Source organism: Megalobrama amblycephala, linkage group LG12, assembly GCF_018812025.1.
Source record: "Megalobrama amblycephala isolate DHTTF-2021 linkage group LG12, ASM1881202v1, whole genome shotgun sequence".
Taxonomy (NCBI): Eukaryota; Metazoa; Chordata; class Actinopteri; order Cypriniformes; family Xenocyprididae; genus Megalobrama; species Megalobrama amblycephala.
This window is the reverse complement of record NC_063055.1, coordinates 39,282,762-39,303,798: the sequence shown is the minus strand read 5'-3', so window position 1 is coordinate 39,303,798 and position 21,037 is coordinate 39,282,762. Positions and strand designations below refer to the sequence as shown.

Genomic DNA, 21,037 nt, shown 5'->3' with positions numbered 1-21,037 from the left:
GAGCATCAGTTGGACCCAGTTAACTGCCCGGTGGCTTCAGTACCGGAGTTCCTCCAAGACCGCTTCTCTGCTGGTCTTACCCTGTCCACACTAAAGGTGTACGTGGCTGCAATTGCGGCTTTCCACGCTCTTTTAAGTGATGGGCCTCTGGGGAGGCACCAGTTGGTCGTATGTTTCCTCCGTGGTACATTGAGGATGAGGCCTGTGACTCGTTCCAGAGTCCCAACTTGGGATCTGGCGGTGGTTCTCGAAGGGCTGTCTCTTTCCCCCTTCGAACCTCTTGAGTCGGCTACGGCGATGAACCTGACTTTGAAGATGGTCTTTCTCCTAGCGATTACTTTGCTCAAGAGAGTGGGATCTCCGGGCCTTGGCTATCTCGCCGACTTGCCTGGAGTATGCCCCTGGAAGATTTAAGGCCATTTTACAACCTAGGCCTGGCTCTGTGCCCAAGGTGCCATCTAATGTGGCACGGCCAGTGGTTCTTCAGGCCTTTCATCCTCCACCTCATGTGTCAGCGGAAGAGGAGAGGCTTCATCTGCTCCGCCCTGTCAGAGCGTTGAATGTTTTTATTCAAAAGTCCTCTCTTTGGAGGAGGTCAGAACAGTTGCTCGTGTGCTTTGGATCACCCAAGAAGGGACTTCCTGCTTCCAAGCAGACGATTAGTAATTGGATTATTCAGGCTATTGCCTCTGCTTATCAGGTGCGTGGTTTGCCTTCACCTGTGGCCTTGAGGGCCCATTCTACTAGAGGCACGGCATCCTCTAGGGCCCTCCTGTCAGGGGTCCCATTGCAGGAGATCTGCGATGCAGCTGGGTGGTCCACCCCGCATACTTTCTTCTGCACCTTCCCTCCACGGCGTGTGCATGAGTGCTCTCGTCCTAAGTTGTGCCTGGTTCAGCTTCACACTACAGGGAGTGCAGAATTATTAGGCAAGTTGATTTTTTTATCATATTTTTTTTCCAAGTACATTTTACCAATTCCAATCCACATCAATCATAATAACTACTATTAATATTGTTTTTAATCATTTATAAGTGATACATAATTGTTCATGAAGGCTGGAAATGAAAAATGCCTTATATTCAGGTGTGCAGAATTATTAGGCAGGTTTTCTTTTACAGGCCAAATGAGCCAAAAAAGAGATTTAACTCAGACTGAAAAGTCAAAAATGATTAAATACTCATGAGAAGGACGCAATACTAATGCAATACTAGAAATTGCAAAGTTAAAGCATGACCAATGGACAGCAAAACGCTCATTGGGTCAGCGGGGTCATACAAAAACAGGTGGAAAAGAAAAGATGCATGTTAACTGCAAAAGATTGAAGAATTAAGGTGAAGAATTAAGTGTGAAACCATCAGGAACCCTTTAGTCTCCAGCGCCACCATTTTCCAGAACTGCAACCTACCTGGAGTCTCCAGAAGTGTGAGGTATCAGGATCTCAGAGACTTAGGCTAGCTAAAGAATCCTAAAAAATGACCTGCTCTTAATAAAAATCACAAGCTGAAGTGTTAGAAAATACATTAAGACTGGGTTTTTATAGGCCTTATAGACAGACAGATTGAGAGTGACTCTTGAAGGACCAGCACCACATCCTCTTGTACCACCATTTGAAGAATTTATCTTCCAGAATCTGGCAGTAAGATGTGGGAGTTCACTTTTAGTCCATCTCTTATCCTGAAATGTCCGTCTTGCAGATATGGACTAAAAATGATCTTCTAAAACTTACTGTCAGATTTTGGAAGATGAATTCTTCAAACGGTGGTACAAGAGGATGTGGTGCTGGTCCTTCAAGAGTCACTCTCAAGCCGTCTGTCTATAAGGCCTATAAAAACCCAGTCTTCATGTATTTTCTAACACTTCAGCTTGTGATTTTTATTAAGAGCGGGTCATTTTTTAGGATTCTTTAGCTAGCCTAAGTCTCTGAGATCCTGACACCTCACACTTCTGGAGACTCCAGGTAGGTTGCAGTTCTGGAAAATGGTGGCGCTGGAGACTAAAGGGTTCCTGATGGTTTCACACTTAATTCTTCACCTTAATTCTTAATTCTTTTGCAGTTAACATGCGTCTTTTCTTTTCCACCTGTTTTTGTATGACCCCGCTGACCCAATGAGCGTTTTGCTGTCCATTGGTCATGCTTTAACTTTGCAATTTCTAGTATTGCATTAGTATTGCGTCCTTCTCGTGAGTATTTAATAATTTTTGACTTTTCAGTCTAAGTTAAATCTCTTTTTTGGCTCATTTTGCCTGTAAAAGCAAACCTGCCTAATAATTCTGCACACCTGAATATAAGGCATTTTTCATTTCCAGCCTTCATGAACTATTATGTATCACTTATAAATGATTAAAAACAATATTAATGGTAGTTATTAAGATTGATGTGGATTGGAATTGGTAAAATGTACTTGGAAAAAAAATATGATCAGAAAATCAACTTGCCTAATAATTCTGCACTCCCTGTAGGACAGGCATGTTCATTGTGGCATAGTGGGTATCCGTTCCCCAAAGTGTCGTTACCGACGCAGTGCGAGTTCCCTTGAAAGGGAACGTCTCGGGTTACGACTGTAACCCTTGTTCCCTGAGAAAGGGAACGAGACACTGCATCTCTTTGCCACACCTCCTTATGCCTGGGAGTGGCTTGCTTCATTGCAAAAGCTAACTCTGTTGTGTGCCGGCGTCCCTTTGTAGCTTCCGTTTATGCCGTCACATGTTATGTCATGACGCAACACCAATCAGGATAGCCAGCAATGACATTTTCTCTCTCAAGATCCATTAATATACTAAAAACATATTTAAATCAGTTTATGTGAGTACAGTGGTTCAATATTAATATTATAAAGCCACGAGAATATTTTTGGTGCGCCAAAAAAACAAAATAACGGCTTATATAGTGATGGCCGATTTCAAAACACTGCTTCAGGAAGATTTGGAGCGTTATGAATCAGTGTATCGAATCATGATTTGGATCGCTTGTCAAACCACCAAACTGCTGAAATCACATGACTTTGGTGCTCCGAACTGCTGATTCGACACAAAAGATTCATAATGCTCTGAAGCTTCCTGAAGCAGTGTTTTGAAATCAGCCATCACTAAATAAGTCGTTATTTTGTTTTTTATGGCGCACCAAAATTTTCTCGACGCTTTATAATATTAATATTGAACCACTGTACTCACATGAACTGATTTAAATATGTTTTTAGTACATTAATGGATCTTGAGAGAGGAAATGTCATTGCTGGCTATGCAGGCCTCACTGAGCCATCGGATTTCATCAAAAATATCTTAATTTATGTTCTGACGATGAACAAAGGTCTTACAGGTGTGGAACGACATGAGGGTGAGTAATTAATGACAGAATTTTTCATTTTTGGTGAACTAACCCTTTAAATTTTAGTTTTGGACCTGAACCAGCTCGGGGGAGAAGTGTTTGTCATGATCCTTCTGAATCATTATCCTTCTCTAATCACTGCTGTGCTTTTGACTCTCAGAAACACATCAAACCTCTCATCTCTGTCTCATCCTGCTGTCATTTTTAAACAGGAAGTCAATGTTATCTTCAAAAGACTGAGCTGATCTCCAAGCAAGCTGACTGATGTCAAATGTACTTGCAAAATATTTTAACAATCAAGCTTCAATTGCTTTTAACTAACAAAACAATCCTGTGCCAAATAAAAACAAAAATCTAATTATATTTATATATTACAAAACTTCTAAACACACAAAATACAATTACAACAATCACTTATGGTTTTAAATGTTAATTAATATTGGCAATCTACATCAAATTAATCTTAATTTCCAGGATTTGATTAATGTATCACAGTCATTTTTGACAAATGGTCCATAATTCCAACAATTACCATTTCTTGTGAGTTGAAAAAACACATATATCCACCAACAAGAAAAGAGATGTACAGATGTACGACTGATCACACATTTACAGCCCAAACAGAACTAAATAAAAAAAATGATTTAAAACTGAGTTAATGTAATAAATGTAAGATGTGATGTCACTTACTATCCACATTAATGGCCCATCTTATATTGAGTGAGGATTGAGATTCACTCAGGTCCGCAGACACAGCATGTAAGGGTGAAGGGATAGACTCATGAGACGTATACAATTCTATAGGGTTATAATCTGCTTGAAAAATAAATAAATAAAAATTGTTTTTTTTTTTTTTTGAAAGTAAGAAAGGAAGAAAGAAAGACATTTGTATGTTCTTGAACACTCACCTTCTTTGCGACATACAGAAACCTGTAATCAAGGATTTAATAAATTACTGATCAAAATATTTGCATTATTACTTCTGTTATGAGATTATGTTACTTACTATACTGTGAGAACTGCTGTCAGACGTTGTCCACTGGATTAATAAGACAAAAGCAGTGATTTCCCTCATGAGGTTCAGAAGATCCATCTGAACAGACTCAATCCAAAAACGACAGTCCAAGGCAAACTTCAGATTCTAATTATTAAAAAGTCTGTATTCAACTATCTAATTCAAACAGAAAACTTAAAAAAAATCACATAATGGACTGCAAACCCATGCTTTTTGGCAACAAACCTTCTTCAGGGTCCAACCTTGAACACAAGTTGAAATGAGCAGCGTCTCTGCTTTATCTCTTCTCATGAAACGCCCACAAATCACATGAACACAACAACAGATTTACACAGCTCTGCTCACAGATCTCAGTTCCTGTCCTGCCTGTCTGTCTGTCTGTCCTCTGTCTGTCCTCTGTCTTTCTGTCTGTCTGTCTATCTCTCTATCTATCTGTCTGTCTGTTTGTCTGTCATCTGTCTGTCTGTCTGTTTGTCATCTGTCTGTCCTGTCTTTCTGTCTGTCTGTCTGTCATCTGTCTGTCCTCTGTCTTTCTGTCTGTCTGTCTCTTTGTCATCTGTCTGTCTGTCTGTCTATCTATCTGTCATCTGTCTGTCTATCTATCTATCTATCTATCTATCTATCTATCTATCTGTCTGTCTGTCTATCTATCTATCTATCTATCTATCTATCTATCTGTCATCTGTCTATCTATCTATCTGTCTGTCCGTCTGTCTGTCTCTCATCTGTCTGCTATCGTCTATCTATCTATCTATCTATCTATCTATCTATCTATCTATCTATCTATCTATCTATCTATCTATCTATCTATCTATCTATCTATCTGTCTGTCTGTCTGTCTATTTGTCATCCATCTGTCTGTTTTTCTGTCTGCCTGAACTTTTATCTCACATTTCTGAATTTTTTTCTCACAATTGCAAGTTTATGTCTCAAAATTCTGAGAAAAAAGTCAGAATTGCCAGTTTATATAGAATGATGATCTATCCGTGCACATCATTATTTTTTTAGAGTCACGTAAACTCCAAAGGCCACAATAGAGAAGAAAAGACTGTCACAACTTCCTGTTACATGCTGACTTTAACATATGTGCTCGTGAAAAAGCTACTTGTGGTGAACTTTACCATCAGTGTTATTGTTGTGGATGTGGTACAGAACAGATTTTTTAAAAGCAGTGTGGCTTTGATAATTCAGTAGAAAAGGGTGGTTAGATTTACTGGTTTAAATGATTTTGTTTTGGTTTTTTGTTTTGTTTTAATTTACAGGTTCTGTAAATATGTTTACATTTATATTGTATTTTTACAGAATTATTCTGGCAACCACAGCTGACAGTTTTATTTTATTTATTTTTTCTGTAAAAACAACAGTATTGTACCTTTATGGGAGAACGAGGGGTCTAGTTAGTTAAACTGATGAATTATTCAGTGAACCATTGACTGGTTTGAGCCCTGGTTATTTTTAATAACAAAACATGGTTTGCTCAGATTTTGTGTTTTCTACAGAAACAGAACACATGTTCTGTGTATAAAATGTAAGTTTATTTGATTATTGTAATGTCAAATGCTGTTGAACACCCTCAAGATTCTGTGAACACAATGTCGCACTTCGTTTGCTGTAAATTGCCTATAATTTAGTGCACATTTGCCTGTTTTGTTTAGTTTTTGTGTAGATTCACTAACACATTTGTCAGATTTTAGAATGAAGTATTTCATATCATTTATTTCTTAATTAGGTGCAAAACTACTGGTGTTACAATACAGAGAAGGTCGGAGACACAGTTTACGATGTTTACTGAGACAACCAGAGCGGAGTGCAGGTGAGTGAAAGCAGACGAAGTTTCCAGACAGATTATATATCAAGACAGTGATACTTGACTTGATCTTCACACCAGATTTGATGAGGACTGAGAGACGTGGAGCAGGAGCAACACAGAAACACTTACGGAGGACTGGAGGACACAGAGGATTTAGGAGACACACTGGAGACAGGTAAGTAGTCTGTAAGGTAAGCATTCAGTTAAGTATGCGTTAACGAGACCAGACAATGACTGTGAGTGTCTTTTATGGTGCTGCTGATTGGGATGGTGATGAGTGTCAGGTGCGTGTGATCAGAACTCTGGTGAGGGTACAACAATAATGCTATATTGTCATAGACATATTTATCAAAATAAAACTGATAAATGAAAGTGGAGACAATACAAAAGTCGTGTTTCCTGGGGGGATCTAAATTAAGTGCATTTTACTTGAGTAAAATTATCAATATCTGCCAGTGTGGTAATAAAAATAATCTTAATGCAAATGGAAAGTGTCGGAGTGTCTACCCAGGTGAAAAAAAAGTGCAGTAAAATACACTTTATTTTAGTACACTTAGTACACTTCCATAATGTACTTAAAGGGTTAGTTCACCCAAAAATGAAAATGATATCATTAATGCTGAATAAAGTCGTAGTTTTTGTTATTTTTGGACAAATGTATTTTCGATGCTTCAAAAACTTCTAACTAACCCACTGATGTCACATGGACTACTTTGATGATGTTTTTATTACCTTTCTGGACATGGACAGTATACCGTACAAACATTTTCAATGGAGGGACGGAAAGCTCTCGGACTAACCCTAGTGAAAAAAATTATACTTTATTGTATTTTAAATATATTCCCTTTTTCTATAGTACACTGTAAATATACTAACAAAAAATGTACTATCATTAAATATATAAAAAGTATATTAGTATCATATTTTCACAATGCAACTTTTAACACACTTTAAAATAATAGTACTTTAGTATATTTTCTAAAAAATATATTTTAGAAAAATAAACAAAGTGTAAGTTCAGTTTATTTTTTAAAAGTGTATTTATTTGCACTTTATAAAAATATATTTGAGGTATATTTTAACAGTGTGTTGAAAATTATCATTGTAACAATGCACTGAAAGTATATTTAAAAAATACATTATTTAATATCCTGAAGTTGTAGTGTATCTGATGTTAAATTTGAGCATATTTTTTTAAGTTTACTTCTTCATCCTTGGAATTCATTATATTACTTGTGCTATTTATTTCAGTATGAATGCATTACAAGCCCATTTATATGCAGTGTAGTCTATACAATTTCCAAATATGTGTAAATGTTTATTAAGTTTACACTTTGCTGAATTATTTTACAATCGTACACACAAATTTATATTAAACAACACACCAGCAGCACAAGTAATGCGAAAAAATATGTCGAGTGGTTAAACTTATCGGAATTCAAATGTCTCTTCAATTTGGTCTGTGACCAATCAGATTTTGTTGCTCACTGCCTTCAGCCAATCAGAGCTGCTGACGTCACGGTCGTCGTCTGATTCCCTCGCTCAGTCACTCAGGTGAAGTATAATGTCGCAATGTATAATTTATTTAATAAAACACTGAAAGCGCAATACATCGCTCAATCTTGGGGATTCTGACCAGTTCAATCAAGTGACATCGCAGCCTGACCGTGATGGCGACGACAACCGGCTAATCTAATGGCCTACGCGATCCTGAAAGAACCGGAGAAAAGTGCTGCTATATTGGGAGGTGAGTTGTAGTCTACCAGTTAACAAACTTTATTTTCTTTTCTTTAACTAACGGAGAGCGATATTTCGGCTTGATATCTCCTTTTTGAGTTTTTGTGTGGTGGTTTATGGCACATGTTTGTATGCAGCGCCAAAACATTCATATGATTGGTCAAATCGGCCCGTATTCTGTACGATATTAATTCATAAAGTGTTTTATGCTTGACTATGTACCGAAAACAATAACTGCGGTCAAGTGGGCCGCGCGTCGAAAATACACGGTCAAGCCAGCCGCACTTTTTTTTTAGGTCGCGCGTCTATTCCTGCACTTACGGTATGGGTGCTGGAAACGGTCTAAATGCATTTAAAGACGGCAGTTTCCTTTATACTCTTGCAGTTAACCGTAAAAAGGACAAGAACGTAAAGAGACATCAGATAAGTTATGTATTGCTTTTCCCCCCATCTTATTATGACTCTATATGTGCTATACATCATATGTTAATGTTAATGTTAATATTAATGGTAATTATTATGAATAATTTATTAATTTGATTTTTTAAATTATTTTTTATTATTGATTTTAATGTTTTATAAATATTATACATTAATTATTATGCATTATGAATATTAATCAATGTTAATATGAGTTTTATACATAATGTATTAATTTTATTACATTTTTTTATTGTAATGTTTAATATTCGTTTATTGTTCTACATTATTAATGTTAACATTAATCTTAATAGTAATGTTAATTTAATATTGATAATTAATTTTACTATTAAAATAAAATTTTTGATTTTAGTGCTTTTATATATACAATAATTATTTAAACATTATTTATTAATTTTAATGTTAATTATCATACATGCTTAATGTAAATAGTTTTATTTTTATATATAAAACATACATACATCAAAAATAAAAAATTTAAAAAGTACCTTCATAGGTTTGCTCATTCTGTCAACTGATATTTATTAAGTGTTACTCTGGCTATTATTGTACTCATTTTCGTATCATTTTACTGTACAGTTTGGGGGAAAATTAAAGTCAAACTCACCCATAATCAAGCACTTGCACTTTAGCCCATATTCAAATACTCATAAAAATCTTTTCTTTATAGGTTAGCTAATTCCTTCAATTGATTTTTATTCATGGTTAAACTGTCTATTACTGTATTAATTTTCATATAATTTTACTGTACAGTTTGGGAGAAAATTAAAGTCAAACTCACCTATAATATCAAAGTGCATTCAAGCACTTGCACTGTAGCCTATATTCAAACACTCATAAAAATCTTTTATTTATAGGTTAGCTAATTCCTTCAATTGATTTTTATTCAAGGTTTACCTGTCTATTACTGTATTAATTTTCAAGTCATTTTACTGTACAGTTTGGGAGAAGATTAATCTTAAACACCTATAATATCAAAGTGCATTCAAGCCCTTGCACCGTGGCCCATTTTCCAACACTCATGAAAATCTTTCCTTTAAAGGTTTGCTCATTCTGTCAACTGATATTTATTCAGGGTCACCCTGGCTATTACTGTACTCATTTTCATATCATTTTACTGTACAGTTTGGGGGAAAATTAAAGTCAAACTCACCCATAATCAAGCACTTGCACTTTAGCCCATATTCAAATACTCATAAAAATCTTTTCTTTATAGGTTAGCTAATTCCTTCAATTGATTTTTATTCAAGGTTAAACTGTCTATTACTGTATTAATTTTCATATAATTTTACTGTACAGTTTGGGAGAAAATTAAAGTCAAACTCACCTATAATATCAAAGTGCATTCAAGCACTTGCACTGTAGCCTATATTCAAACACTCATAAAAATCTTTTCTTTATAGGTTAGCTCATTCTGTCAACTGATATTTATTCAGGGTCACCCTGGATATTACTCTGCTCTTTTTCATATCAATTTACTGTACAGTTTGGGAGAAAATTAAAGTCAAACTCACCTCCATTATCAAAGTGCATTCAAGCCCTTGCATTGTGGCCCATTTTCAAACACTCATAAAAATCTTTTCTTTATAGGTTAGCTAATTCCTTCAATTGATTTTTATTCAGGGTGTAGTGATTTTTACTTCGTCCATCAAAGGACACAAAGTAAAGTAGGGATTGGTACTCACGTCACCGCTGACGTTGTGATTTTAGGACCACACGTGACTTAAGGGGTGATTATGAGTACATCAGATGACCACTTCCCCTTTTTACCTAGTTCAGGGCACCAGTCAAGGTGTTTTACCTTGGCAGTATGAGAACACTCTCAGCAGGGGCTTTCATTCATTTAGAATTAATGTAAAGTGGTCAGCTGATTTATCTGAAAGATTGGTGATATTGCTAACTTGTAGAACCTTTTCTGTATTATCAGCACAAGAAAGACACAAGTGTAATAAAATTTATTTTATTTATTTATTTATTAATTTATTTTATTACAAAAAGATAAACAAGAATAACTAACACAACTACTAAATGAATACTATGAATGATAAAGGAATAAAGTGCATAAGATACATAGAATACAAGTGATTAAGTTGGGTGTGGCTATGGAAGAGTTACATTATCTTATGGAAAGATAAAGTGTTTCTCTGAAAATAATAAGGTGGAGAACCTTATTATGCACCAAACAAATAAACAAAAGATTATTTGTTATTAACTAACATCAGCTATATTACATCTAATGGAAATTAGGAAATTATATACTGATAATATACAACAATGCCAAGGTCTCTGGAAAGAGGTTTGGTTAAGTGATATTTACGTTCCACTTGGTTGAGTCCGACGACGGTGACGTCTTCCACTGGTTGTGCTGGGGGACGATGCAGTGGGGAGAGGAGCCAGAATCTGTTTCAACAGTCTTGAACACGAAGCTCTGTGGGATGCTGATCTCCTGAAGCACCAAAGGGTCCTAAAATCTGGAACACGCAGATGAGGCCCTGGTGTAGGTGCAGAAGGTCCTTAACAATCTGGAACACGCAGACGAAGGTACCTTGTAGTGAAGGTTTGCTCTCCTGAGCTTGCAGATGTCGTTACTGCCCTGAAGTTCGCTGGACGGAAACTCTGAACGTAGTGTTTGTCAATGTCTCTTTCCTCACAAGCTGGAGGCTTAGAACGTGGTCGTCTCTGTTGCTGCCTCACAAGCTGTAGACTCAGATCACAGGATCTGTTGTTGTCTCTTCTGGATAGACCAGAGGCTCAGAACGGTGTTGTGTCTGTTAATGTCTGTCTCCGTGCAGGACAGACTCAGAACGGCGTATCTGTTGTGTCTCACCCGATGGGAGACTCAGAACAAGGAGTGTCTGTTGAGAGGGTACCCTTTATCCCTTTCTGATGAGGAGGAGATTGCATTTTGGCGCTTCTCCATTTGAGTGCTGTGATTGGCTGTTGGCATCAGAGGGGACACACAGAGTGTGGCCCACCCTTCTTTCTCCTGTGGAACTCATTTGTGTAAAGCACAAAGTTGGAAGTCTTTACAGTGTCTTTAAAGTTTACCAATGCATTTCTCACTTTCCAAACCACCACCAGAATACCTTTGGCAATATTCTAAACAGATAGAGACTAAACATGATGGAAAAAGATTGAACTGTCAATCTTTAATTCAAATTCAATTGTACATTAACAGCTAGCTGGATTTGTATCAGAGGTTGCACTACAAATAGCTGTCACTGAGAATACTTATTTCCGTGAATAAGTATGAAATGGATGTGTAGTTTGCATCAGTTCTAAGGTTTTCAAACATAGTTTTGAATGGATTCGGATGGATCTTTGTGATCTCTCTTTGTTTCACCCATTACTGCTAAGGTCCCGAGGAATTTTTATGGCGGGTCTGTGGCCAACCTTAGGAAGTAGTCTCTAGATGGGTGAAGGGCTGAAACTGCCTATGGACCAATGAGAAGTCCTGTCCTTCCCAGGCCCTCTTCTTCTTGCCCTCTAAGAGAGGTCTGGATGTTGTCCTTACATCTTTATCTGATGGTGTTGGACAGTTTGTATGTGTTAGGCCACCAAGATCCAATAAAAATGTAGCAAACCTTTGTCCACTGTTACAGATAGAGAGGGGCCCGGCCATAAACTGGGCCCTAGAATGTGCTGTTCACTACAAGGGTTAACCTGACTATTACTGTACTCATTGTTTTATCAATTTACTGTACAGTTTGGGAGAAATTTAAAGTTAAACTCACCCCCAAACATCAAAGTTCATTCTAGCACATATAATGTCCCGATTTCAAACACTCATAAAAATCTTTTCTTTAGAGGTTTTCTCATTCTGTCAATAGATATTTGCTCAGAATGGCAATGGCTATTACTGTAATTATTTTCATGTCATTTTACTGTACATTTTTGGATCAAATTAAAGGCAAAACTCCACTATATAAGTGCATTCTAACTCTTGCGGCACCCAGTCGACTTGGTGGCAGACAACACCCTGAGGACAACCAACAGAGATGCAACCGAAGATGGAGACCCAGATGGAGCTGATGAGCTCACGTGCAGCCGATGGTCCCGGTGACCGAGGTGGAGCCGTGAATCCTGAGGACAGAGGCTGAGCCGGTGGGACTGAGGATGGAGGCAGAGCTGGGGGGAAGGTAGAGCCAGATGGAGCTGTAGGTGTAGGCAGGTAAATGCTTGACCAAGGGGGAGCCTGAGGGATGAGGGAACCCAGATAAGCTATATGGCCGATGGTGGATCTTGGCATCTCTTGCTGGCATGTGGAGGATGTAGAAGGCGATGGTGGGGCTGAGGAACTGGCTGAATGAAGAGGTGTGAGAGGGAGGCTGGGTGGGAATTCAGGAAATACAAGGGACACTGGAGATACAGGTGCTGGAGATACAGGAGACTCTGGAGATATAGCCAGATGGTACACCAGAGACCAGACAGGAAGAGGCCCCAGGGTGGAGTCGCAGGCGGGAGGCAGAATAGCGCTCCATTGGAAATACAGGGTAGAATCACCTCTCCAAAAAAGTCTATCAAGATCACTTCAACAAATCCTTCAGTTCATCAAAATATTTGCCAGAGTTTGACATACACATTTCCACAGCAGTGGTGTCGTGGGCAGAGTTTTTTTTCCCAGCCCTCAAACTCCACAATAACTAACTCAGTGATGAATGGTGTTGCCAGCTTGCACACCTGGTCAGACTCTGTAGGTGGTCTGAGCTACAAAACACTCTGTCCTTATCATTGGTATGGGCTTGTCTCTCATGGTGGCCGGTCTCCACTGTCTGCGGTGGGCTCAAACAGCATCTCCGTCACATCGTTCATCGTTGGTGGTGGTTGGCTGGCCTCTGGCACTGGAGTGGGACTGGTGGTGAAGTCAAACAAAGGAACTAATAAGGGAGTAAATGAACACTGGAGGAAACTAATTACATAATTAACAGACTGACAGAAACTAAGTCAAACTAAGAAACACAACACAGCAGACATGTGACACTGTATTCATGTTGACAATTTTATTGATGCTATTACTACTTCTCTGGACCTTGACTGTTGCAACTTTGTTGCTTTCAATGGAGGATGAAAAAACCTCTTGGATTTTGCATAAATATCATAATTTGACATGAAACAAATGTGATTTTTGGGTGAACTAACCCTTTAATATAACTCTGATTGTGTTCATCAAAAAGACAAATGTCATTGAAAATGTGACAGTGCAAGTGCTTGAATGCACTTTGATATTATGGGTGAGTTTGACTTTAATTTTCTCCCAAACTGTACAGTAAAATGATACAACAATGAGTACAGTAATATCTAGGGTGACCCTGAACCAATATCTGTTAACAGAATGAGCAAACCTTTAAAGAAAAAATTTTCATGAGTGATGGAAAATGGGACATGGTGCAAGTGCTAAAATGCACTTTGATATTGTGGGTGAGTTTGACTTTAATTTTCTCCCAAACTGTACAGTAAAATGATATGAAAATGAGTACAGTAATATCTAGGGTGACCCTGAATAAATATCAGTTGACAGAATGAGCTAACCTATAAGGAAAATATTTTTATGAGTGTTTGAATATAGGCTACAGTGCAAGTGCTTGAATGCACTTTGATATTATAGGTGAGTTTGACTTTAATTTTCTCCCAAACTATACAGTAAAATGATACGAATATGAGTACAGTAATAGCCAGAGTAACCCTTAATAAATATCAGTTGACAGAATGAGCAAACCTTTAAAGGAAAGATTTTCATGAGTGTTGGAAAATGGGCCACGGTGCAAGGGCTTGAATGCACTTTTGATAGTGGAGGTGAGTTTGACTTTAATTTTCTCCCAAACTGTACAGTAAAATTATATGAAAATGAGTACAGTAATATCTAGGGTGACCCTGAATAAATATCAGTTGACAGAATGAGCTAACCTATAAGGAAAATATTTTTATGAGTGTTTGAATATAGGCTACAGTGCAAGTGCTTGAATGCACTTTGATATTATAGGTGAGTTTGACTTTAATTTTCTCCCAAACTATACAGTAAAATGATACGAATATGAGTACAGTAATAGCCAGAGTAACCCTTAATAAATATCAGTTGACAGAATGAGCAAACCTTTAAAGGAAAGATTTTCATGAGTGTTGGAAAATGGGCCACGGTGCAAGGGCTTGAATGCACTTTTGATAGTGGAGGTGAGTTTGACTTTAATTTTCTCCCAAACTGTACAGTAAAATTATATGAAAATGAGTACAGTAATATCTAGGGTGACCCTGAATAAATATCAGTTGACAGAATGAGCTAACCTATAAGGAAAATATTTTTATGAGTGTTTGAATATAGGCTACAGTGCAAGTGCTTGAATGCACTTTGATATTATAGGTGAGTTTGACTTTAATTTTCTCCCAAACTATACAGTAAAATGATACGAATATGAGTACAGTAATAGCCAGAGTAACCCTTAATAAATATCAGTTGACAGAATGAGCAAACCTTTAAAGGAAAGTTTTTCTCCCAAACTGTACTGAGAAAATTACTCTGACTTTAATTCTCTCCCAAACTGTACAGTAAAATGATACGAAAATGAGTACAATAATAGCCAGAGTAACCCTTAATAAATATCAGTTGACAGAATGAGCAAACCTGTAAAGAAAACATTTTTATGAGTGTTTGAATATGGATATTGGGGGTCAGTTTGACTTTAATTTTCTCCCAAACTGTACAGTAAAAATATATGAAAATGAGTACAGTAATATCTAGGGTGACCCTAATTAAATATAAGTTGACAGAATGAGCTAACCTATAAAGAAAATATTTTTATGAGTGTTTGAATATAGGCTACAGTGCAAGTGCTTGAATGCACTTTGATATTATAGGTGAGTTTGACTTTAATTTTCTCCCAAACTGTACAGTAAAAATGATATGAAAATGAGTACAGTAATAGCCAGGGTGACCCTTAATAAATATCAGTTGACAGAATGAGCAAACCTTTAAAGGAAAGTTTTTCTCCCAAACTGTACTGAGAAAATTACTCTGACTTTAATTTTCTCCCAAACTGTACAGTAAAATGATACAAAAATGAGTACAATAATAGCCAGAGTAACCCTTAATAAATATCAGTTGACAGAATGAGCAAACCTGTAAAGAAAACATTTTTATGAGTGTTTGAATATGGATATTGGGGGTCAGTTTGACTTTAATTTTCTCCCAAACTGTACAGTAAAAATATATGAAAATGAGTACAGTAATATCTAGGGTGACCCTAATTAAATATAAGTTGACAGAATGAGCTAACCTATAAAGAAAATATTTTTATGAGTGTTTGAATATAGGCTACAGTGCAAGTGCTTGAATGCACTTTGATATTATAGGTGAGTTTGACTTTAATTTTCTCCCAAACTGTACAGTAAAAATGATATGAAAATGAGTACAGTAATAGCCAGGGTGACCCTTAATAAATATCAGTTGACAGAATGAGCAAACCTTTAAAGGAAAGTTTTTCTCCCAAACTGTACTGAGAAAATTACTCTGACTTTAATTTTCTCCCAAACTGTACAGTAAAATGATACAAAAATGAGTACAATAATAGCCAGAGTAACCCTTAATAAATATCAGTTGACAGAATGAGCTAACCTATATTAAAAAAAAAAAAAACATTTTTATGAGTGTTTGAAAATGGATATTGTGGGTGAGTTTGACTTTCATTTTCTCCAAAACTGTACAGTAAAATGATATGAAAATTAGTACAGTAATAGCCAGGGTGACCCTGAATAAATATCAGTTGACAGAATGAGCAAACCTATGAAGGTACTTTTTACAATTTTTATTTTTGATGTATGTATGTTTTATATATAAAAATAAAACAATTTACATTAAGCATGTATGATAATTAACATTAAAATTAATAAATAATGTCTAAATAATTATTGTATATATAAAAACACAAAAATAAAAAAATTTAATTTAATAGTAAAATTAATTATCAATATTAATTAAAATTACTATTAAGATTAATGTTAACATTAATAATGTAGAACAAAAAACGTATATTAAACATTACAATCCAAAAAAATGTAATAAAATTAATAAATTATGTATAAAACTCATATTAACATTAATTAATATTCATAATGTATAATAATGTATAATATTTATTAATAAATAATAAAAATAATAACAATAATAAAAAATAATTTAAAAAATCTAATTAATAAATGATTCATAATAATTAATATTAACATTAGCATATGATGTATAGCACATATACAAAGAACAAATTCGAAAATAAAAGTCTTTTTTATATAAAAAAAATTATTAGAGTCATAATAAGATGGGGGGAAAAAAGCAATACATAACTTATCTGATGTCTCTTTACGTTCTTGTCCTTTTTACGGTTAACTGCAAGAGTTTAAACGAAACTGTCATCTTTAAATGCATTTAGACCGTTTCCAGCACCCATACCGTAAGTGCAGGAATAGACGCGCGACCTAAAAAAAAAAGTGCGGCTGGCTTGACCGTGTATTTTCGACGCGCGGCCCACTTGACCGCAGTAAAACACTATCGACATGCCATTCTGATACAGTTCCCTGCTGCTAATCCTCATTTACTGTTCAAAAATAGTATTGGTTCAATTTAGGATTTAGACAGACTATTGTAAACGTGAATAAAGAGTTGAACATGCTGTCTTATATCTTTGGTATATTCTGTCAACAGATGCTGTTCTTCACGAGTCTCTGCGGTCATCATTGTGCCATCAGACACAATGAGAAGCTCATCAGAAAATGGAATATAATGTGTAATTTGTATTTGTGTATAGAGGGTCACCATGGTCCAATATTTTTTTTTTCTTTAATGAAAAACATGGTAAGTTTTGCTGAATCTAAGTTTAAATAAAAACTATTGGATTTGTCAATGAAATATGTATCTTCATTAGTGATGTTGTTACATTTTATTTATTTTAATGGCCTTGAAAACAAATGCATTCAACTTTGGGAAAATATGTTAAACTGTATTTAAATAGTAGCACTAGATTGTGTGAGATTGTGTAATTCAAAGTACAGTAGTCAACATTTGAAGCGGATCAAAAAAGTTAGGACAACTTTGATTAAAGGTTTTGATCCGCTTCAAATGTTGACTATATTATACAAAGTATAAGTAATAACAAAGTGTATTGTTATTGACTGCAAAGTGTGTAATGTTTAATATTTGGAATAAGCCAAAGGTACTGAGCATACAGTATATACTATTACCTGTAAAATAATATATTCAGCGTATATTGCTTGTGTTTTCTGAAGACACTCGTAATTATTTTGTAATGTACTTAAATCACAAATAAAGTGTACTTATAACACAAAGTGTACTCAACAGAAATAAAGTATACTTATAACACAAATAAAAGTATACTTATAACAGAAATAAAGTATACTTATAATACAACATATATTATAACAAACAAAAAATACTTTTAACACAAATAAAGTATACTTATAACACAAATTAAGTACACTTTAATATCACTAATCAAGCATGTAATTAGTCCCTACACAGACATATACTTAAAGTGTACTAAGTATACTTGAAGTTGTTCCAATTTAGCACACATAAGTATACTAAATATACTTAAAGTTGTATTTTAATACTACTTAATTTCAACTTAAATATACTTAGTACAAAATTAGTTGTTTCAAAATAGCACACTTTAAATCAGGGGTCATCAACTATATTTGTCCAAGGGCCAGAATTTTTCTCTGCAGACACTGTAAGGGCCAGATACTCGTAATATAAAATAAAATTTGAATTGTATCCTAATATGTTATTATTTGATATACTAATTCTAATTCCAAATGTATTTTATTTTTTACATATTACCTGTACTGCAGCAAGCCACCAGGGGGCGATAGCGATATTTTAGGCTTCATATTTGTGAGGCTGTCAAGCTGTCCATCACTGTCACGCAATTGTGCGCTAATCCCAGGCAAGGAAAATTTTGACATTTGTGAAAAAATGAGCACGTGAAACAATAAAAGATGTTCAATGAGAGCAACGCGTTTATCGTCATTCTTGACTGAAGGCAGGCTATGGCACAAGCTACTTTTCAGAAGGGTTTTTTTTTTTTCGTTAGATTTAAAAATAAATAAATATGGAATGGACCCGAATATTCAAATATTCGTTCGGTGGGTTGGTATTCGATTTGAAAATTTGACATTCGAATATTTTATTTTTTTTTTTTTTTGCACACCTGGGATCCCCCGCGAAACGATTCTCATTCCCCCTTGAATAAGACCGGCGACACACTGGCTGCGTGAGCGTCTCAGCTGCGTGGCGTGTCCGTTTTTATGTCGGCTCCCATATTTAACAGGTTGGAGTTTGCACACTGAGACACGCGTCTCAGGCGCGCTCGAGCCACGCGGAAAACTCGTGCATGCTAGAAATAGAACCGACGCGTGTTCCAGCAACGGGAGTGTTCAGAACAGCGGAGTTTGTATGGACCGAAGTGCATGTCTGAGCTTGTGTTTTGTTGCTTTGACACTGTGGAAAATACAATAATAGAAACAAAATGTATTAGCATTTTTACCCGTTATTATCACTCTAAATTAATCTCGTTTTTAATTTAACTTAATTTCGTTTTTCTTTATTTAAATTTCATTTTTCTTTATTTAAATTTCGTTTTTTCTTTATTTAAATTTCGTTTTTGTTTATATAAATTTCGTTTTTTCTTTATTTAAATTTCGTTTTTTCTTTATTTAAATTTCGTTTTTCTTTATTTAAATCTACCCTTACTGTGCCAATTTGTTAGTCAGAAAAATATTAGACTACCTTAAAAGTATTGCTTAATTTAACAGACCTGTGTGTGTGCGTTTTATATCACTAGTGCAGTGTCCGTTCTCGGAGCATAAGCCCTGCCCGCATGAGGTGCGCCGCTTCCCGCTCGCGCTGTTCTGACTGTAGTTTACTAAAAGTTTATTAATTCTGAATGTGTCGCGTCTCGCGTGTCCATCTATATTGCACCAAATGCGACACTGCACTGCCTTGTGAAGTTGATTGGATGAACGGTTCTCGAAATAATAAAAATGCAAACGGACATACAGACACAGATTCCTGCCTTTATTAGAGAGAAAAATACGTTCATTACTACCGAAGCTTCGAAGCTCAAAAAATGGTATTCGGACCAGCCCTAAACTTTTTTCCTCTTACAAGGCAGTATTCAGTATTATTCTGGGGGCCGGATGGAAATCTCTGGCGGGCCGGATTTGGCCCGCGGGCCGCCAGTTGACGTTGCATGCTTTAAATGAACTAATCATTAACACACTTGAAATATACTAATAATTAGTCTTGCTGCAAGTATACTTAGTATACTTTTTTTTCACTAGGGAAATCGTCTCGGTTACGTATGTAACCCTCGTTCCCTGAAGGAGGGAACGGAGACGTACGTCAGTAGTGACCGACGAATTGGGATATCGCTTAGAGAGCCCTATCATCTTCGTGTAAACTAAAACAAGCCAATGGAATTGGCGTGCGATATTTGCATAATGCGCACCGCCCCCGACAGGTGTATATAAATAGGAAGCGGATGCAATCGCACTCTGTTTTTCGCTGAGGAGACAACTGGTGTCCGCGCTACAGCGAGGGTACAGAAACTGTGGCGACGGGACGTACGTCTCCGTTCCCTCCTTCAGGGAACGAGGGTTACATACGTAACCGAGACGTTCCCTTTCAGTCGGTCACGTTCGACGTACGTCAGTAGTGACCGACGAATTGGGATCCCAACTAAAGCGCCACAGTTACGAAACCCCTTCCAGTGCCCAGCGCAAGCTCCGCCGCCCATAGCACCGGCTGGCGGTGAAGGGGGCGAGCTTACACCGAGAGAGTCTACTGCTGTCTAACCAATACCCACTAAGTAAACTAGACTACACTGGGGAAGCGAACCCGTAAGGGACGCTGCGGAGACCACTACCTACCCAATGGGGGAGGAGTTTACGTGGGAATACACATATGGACTGGCCCGGGGGCAGTACGCATATGGAGTCCCTGGGATGGCTCCACCTGGTTAGGGGGAGACTCATCTGACAGGTGACAGCAGAGCTGGCTCTGCTAAGGGAAAGACACGGACTCGGCCCGTAGGGAGTTTTAAACCGTGGACAATTACACATATGGGACTGCTCACGTAGAGGGGTCACGACATATGGGCCCCAGCCAACAGACAGCGTCAGCGACGGATGTAGGCCTGGCATCAGACACTCCGCAATGTCCGAGCCGAAGGGGGAGGCGGAGGAACTCGACAGGGTTCGCCAAGCGGGGAACTCGACTGGAGTGAAGTATGCACGTATCCGGCCAGTGGCGGGAATGGCATTGCAAGCCGACACTTAGAGCAGGTACAACACGTCTACCGACTAGTGGATGCGAGTACACGTGAAGATACTGGCTCTACACGTAGGCTATAAAACCTAGCGAACGTGTTAGGTGTCGCCCAGCCCGCAGCTCTACAAATATCTGTCAGCGAGGCGCCATGAGCCAGCGCCCATGAAGAGGCCACCCCTCTGGTGGAGTGGGCTCTCAACCCGAGCGGGCAAGGCACGCCCTGGGATTCATACGCCAAGGCGATGGCATCCACTATCCAGTGGGCCATCCTCTGCTTGGAGACAGCCTTTCCCTTCTGCTGGCCTCCGTAACAGATGAAGAGCTGATCTGAGGTCCTGAAGCTTCGCGTTCTATCCACGTAAACGCGCAGAGCGC

At 37.2% G+C, this 21,037-nt stretch overlaps 1 protein-coding gene across 2 annotated transcripts in view; it reads right to left on the bottom strand.

Annotated features, from left to right (window-relative positions):
* Positions 1–4,720, bottom strand: part of LOC125280524 (interleukin-17 receptor B-like) — a 30,417-nt gene extending 25,697 nt beyond the window's left edge. Inside the window, exons 1-4 of one of the 2 annotated variants that reach the window (XM_048211098.1) lie at positions 4,569–4,720; positions 4,335–4,469; positions 4,237–4,258; positions 4,019–4,144 (exon numbers count right to left, since the gene is read on the bottom strand). In XM_048211098.1, coding sequence (XP_048067055.1) covers positions 4,019–4,144; positions 4,237–4,258; positions 4,335–4,469; positions 4,569–4,634 — 349 coding nt within the window. In that variant the 5' untranslated portion in view covers positions 4,635–4,720. The remainder of the gene's footprint in view (positions 1–4,018; positions 4,145–4,236; positions 4,259–4,334; positions 4,470–4,568) is intronic. The other variant, XM_048211099.1, reaches the window with a different exon arrangement.
* Positions 4,721–21,037: the final 16,317 nt, after the last annotated feature.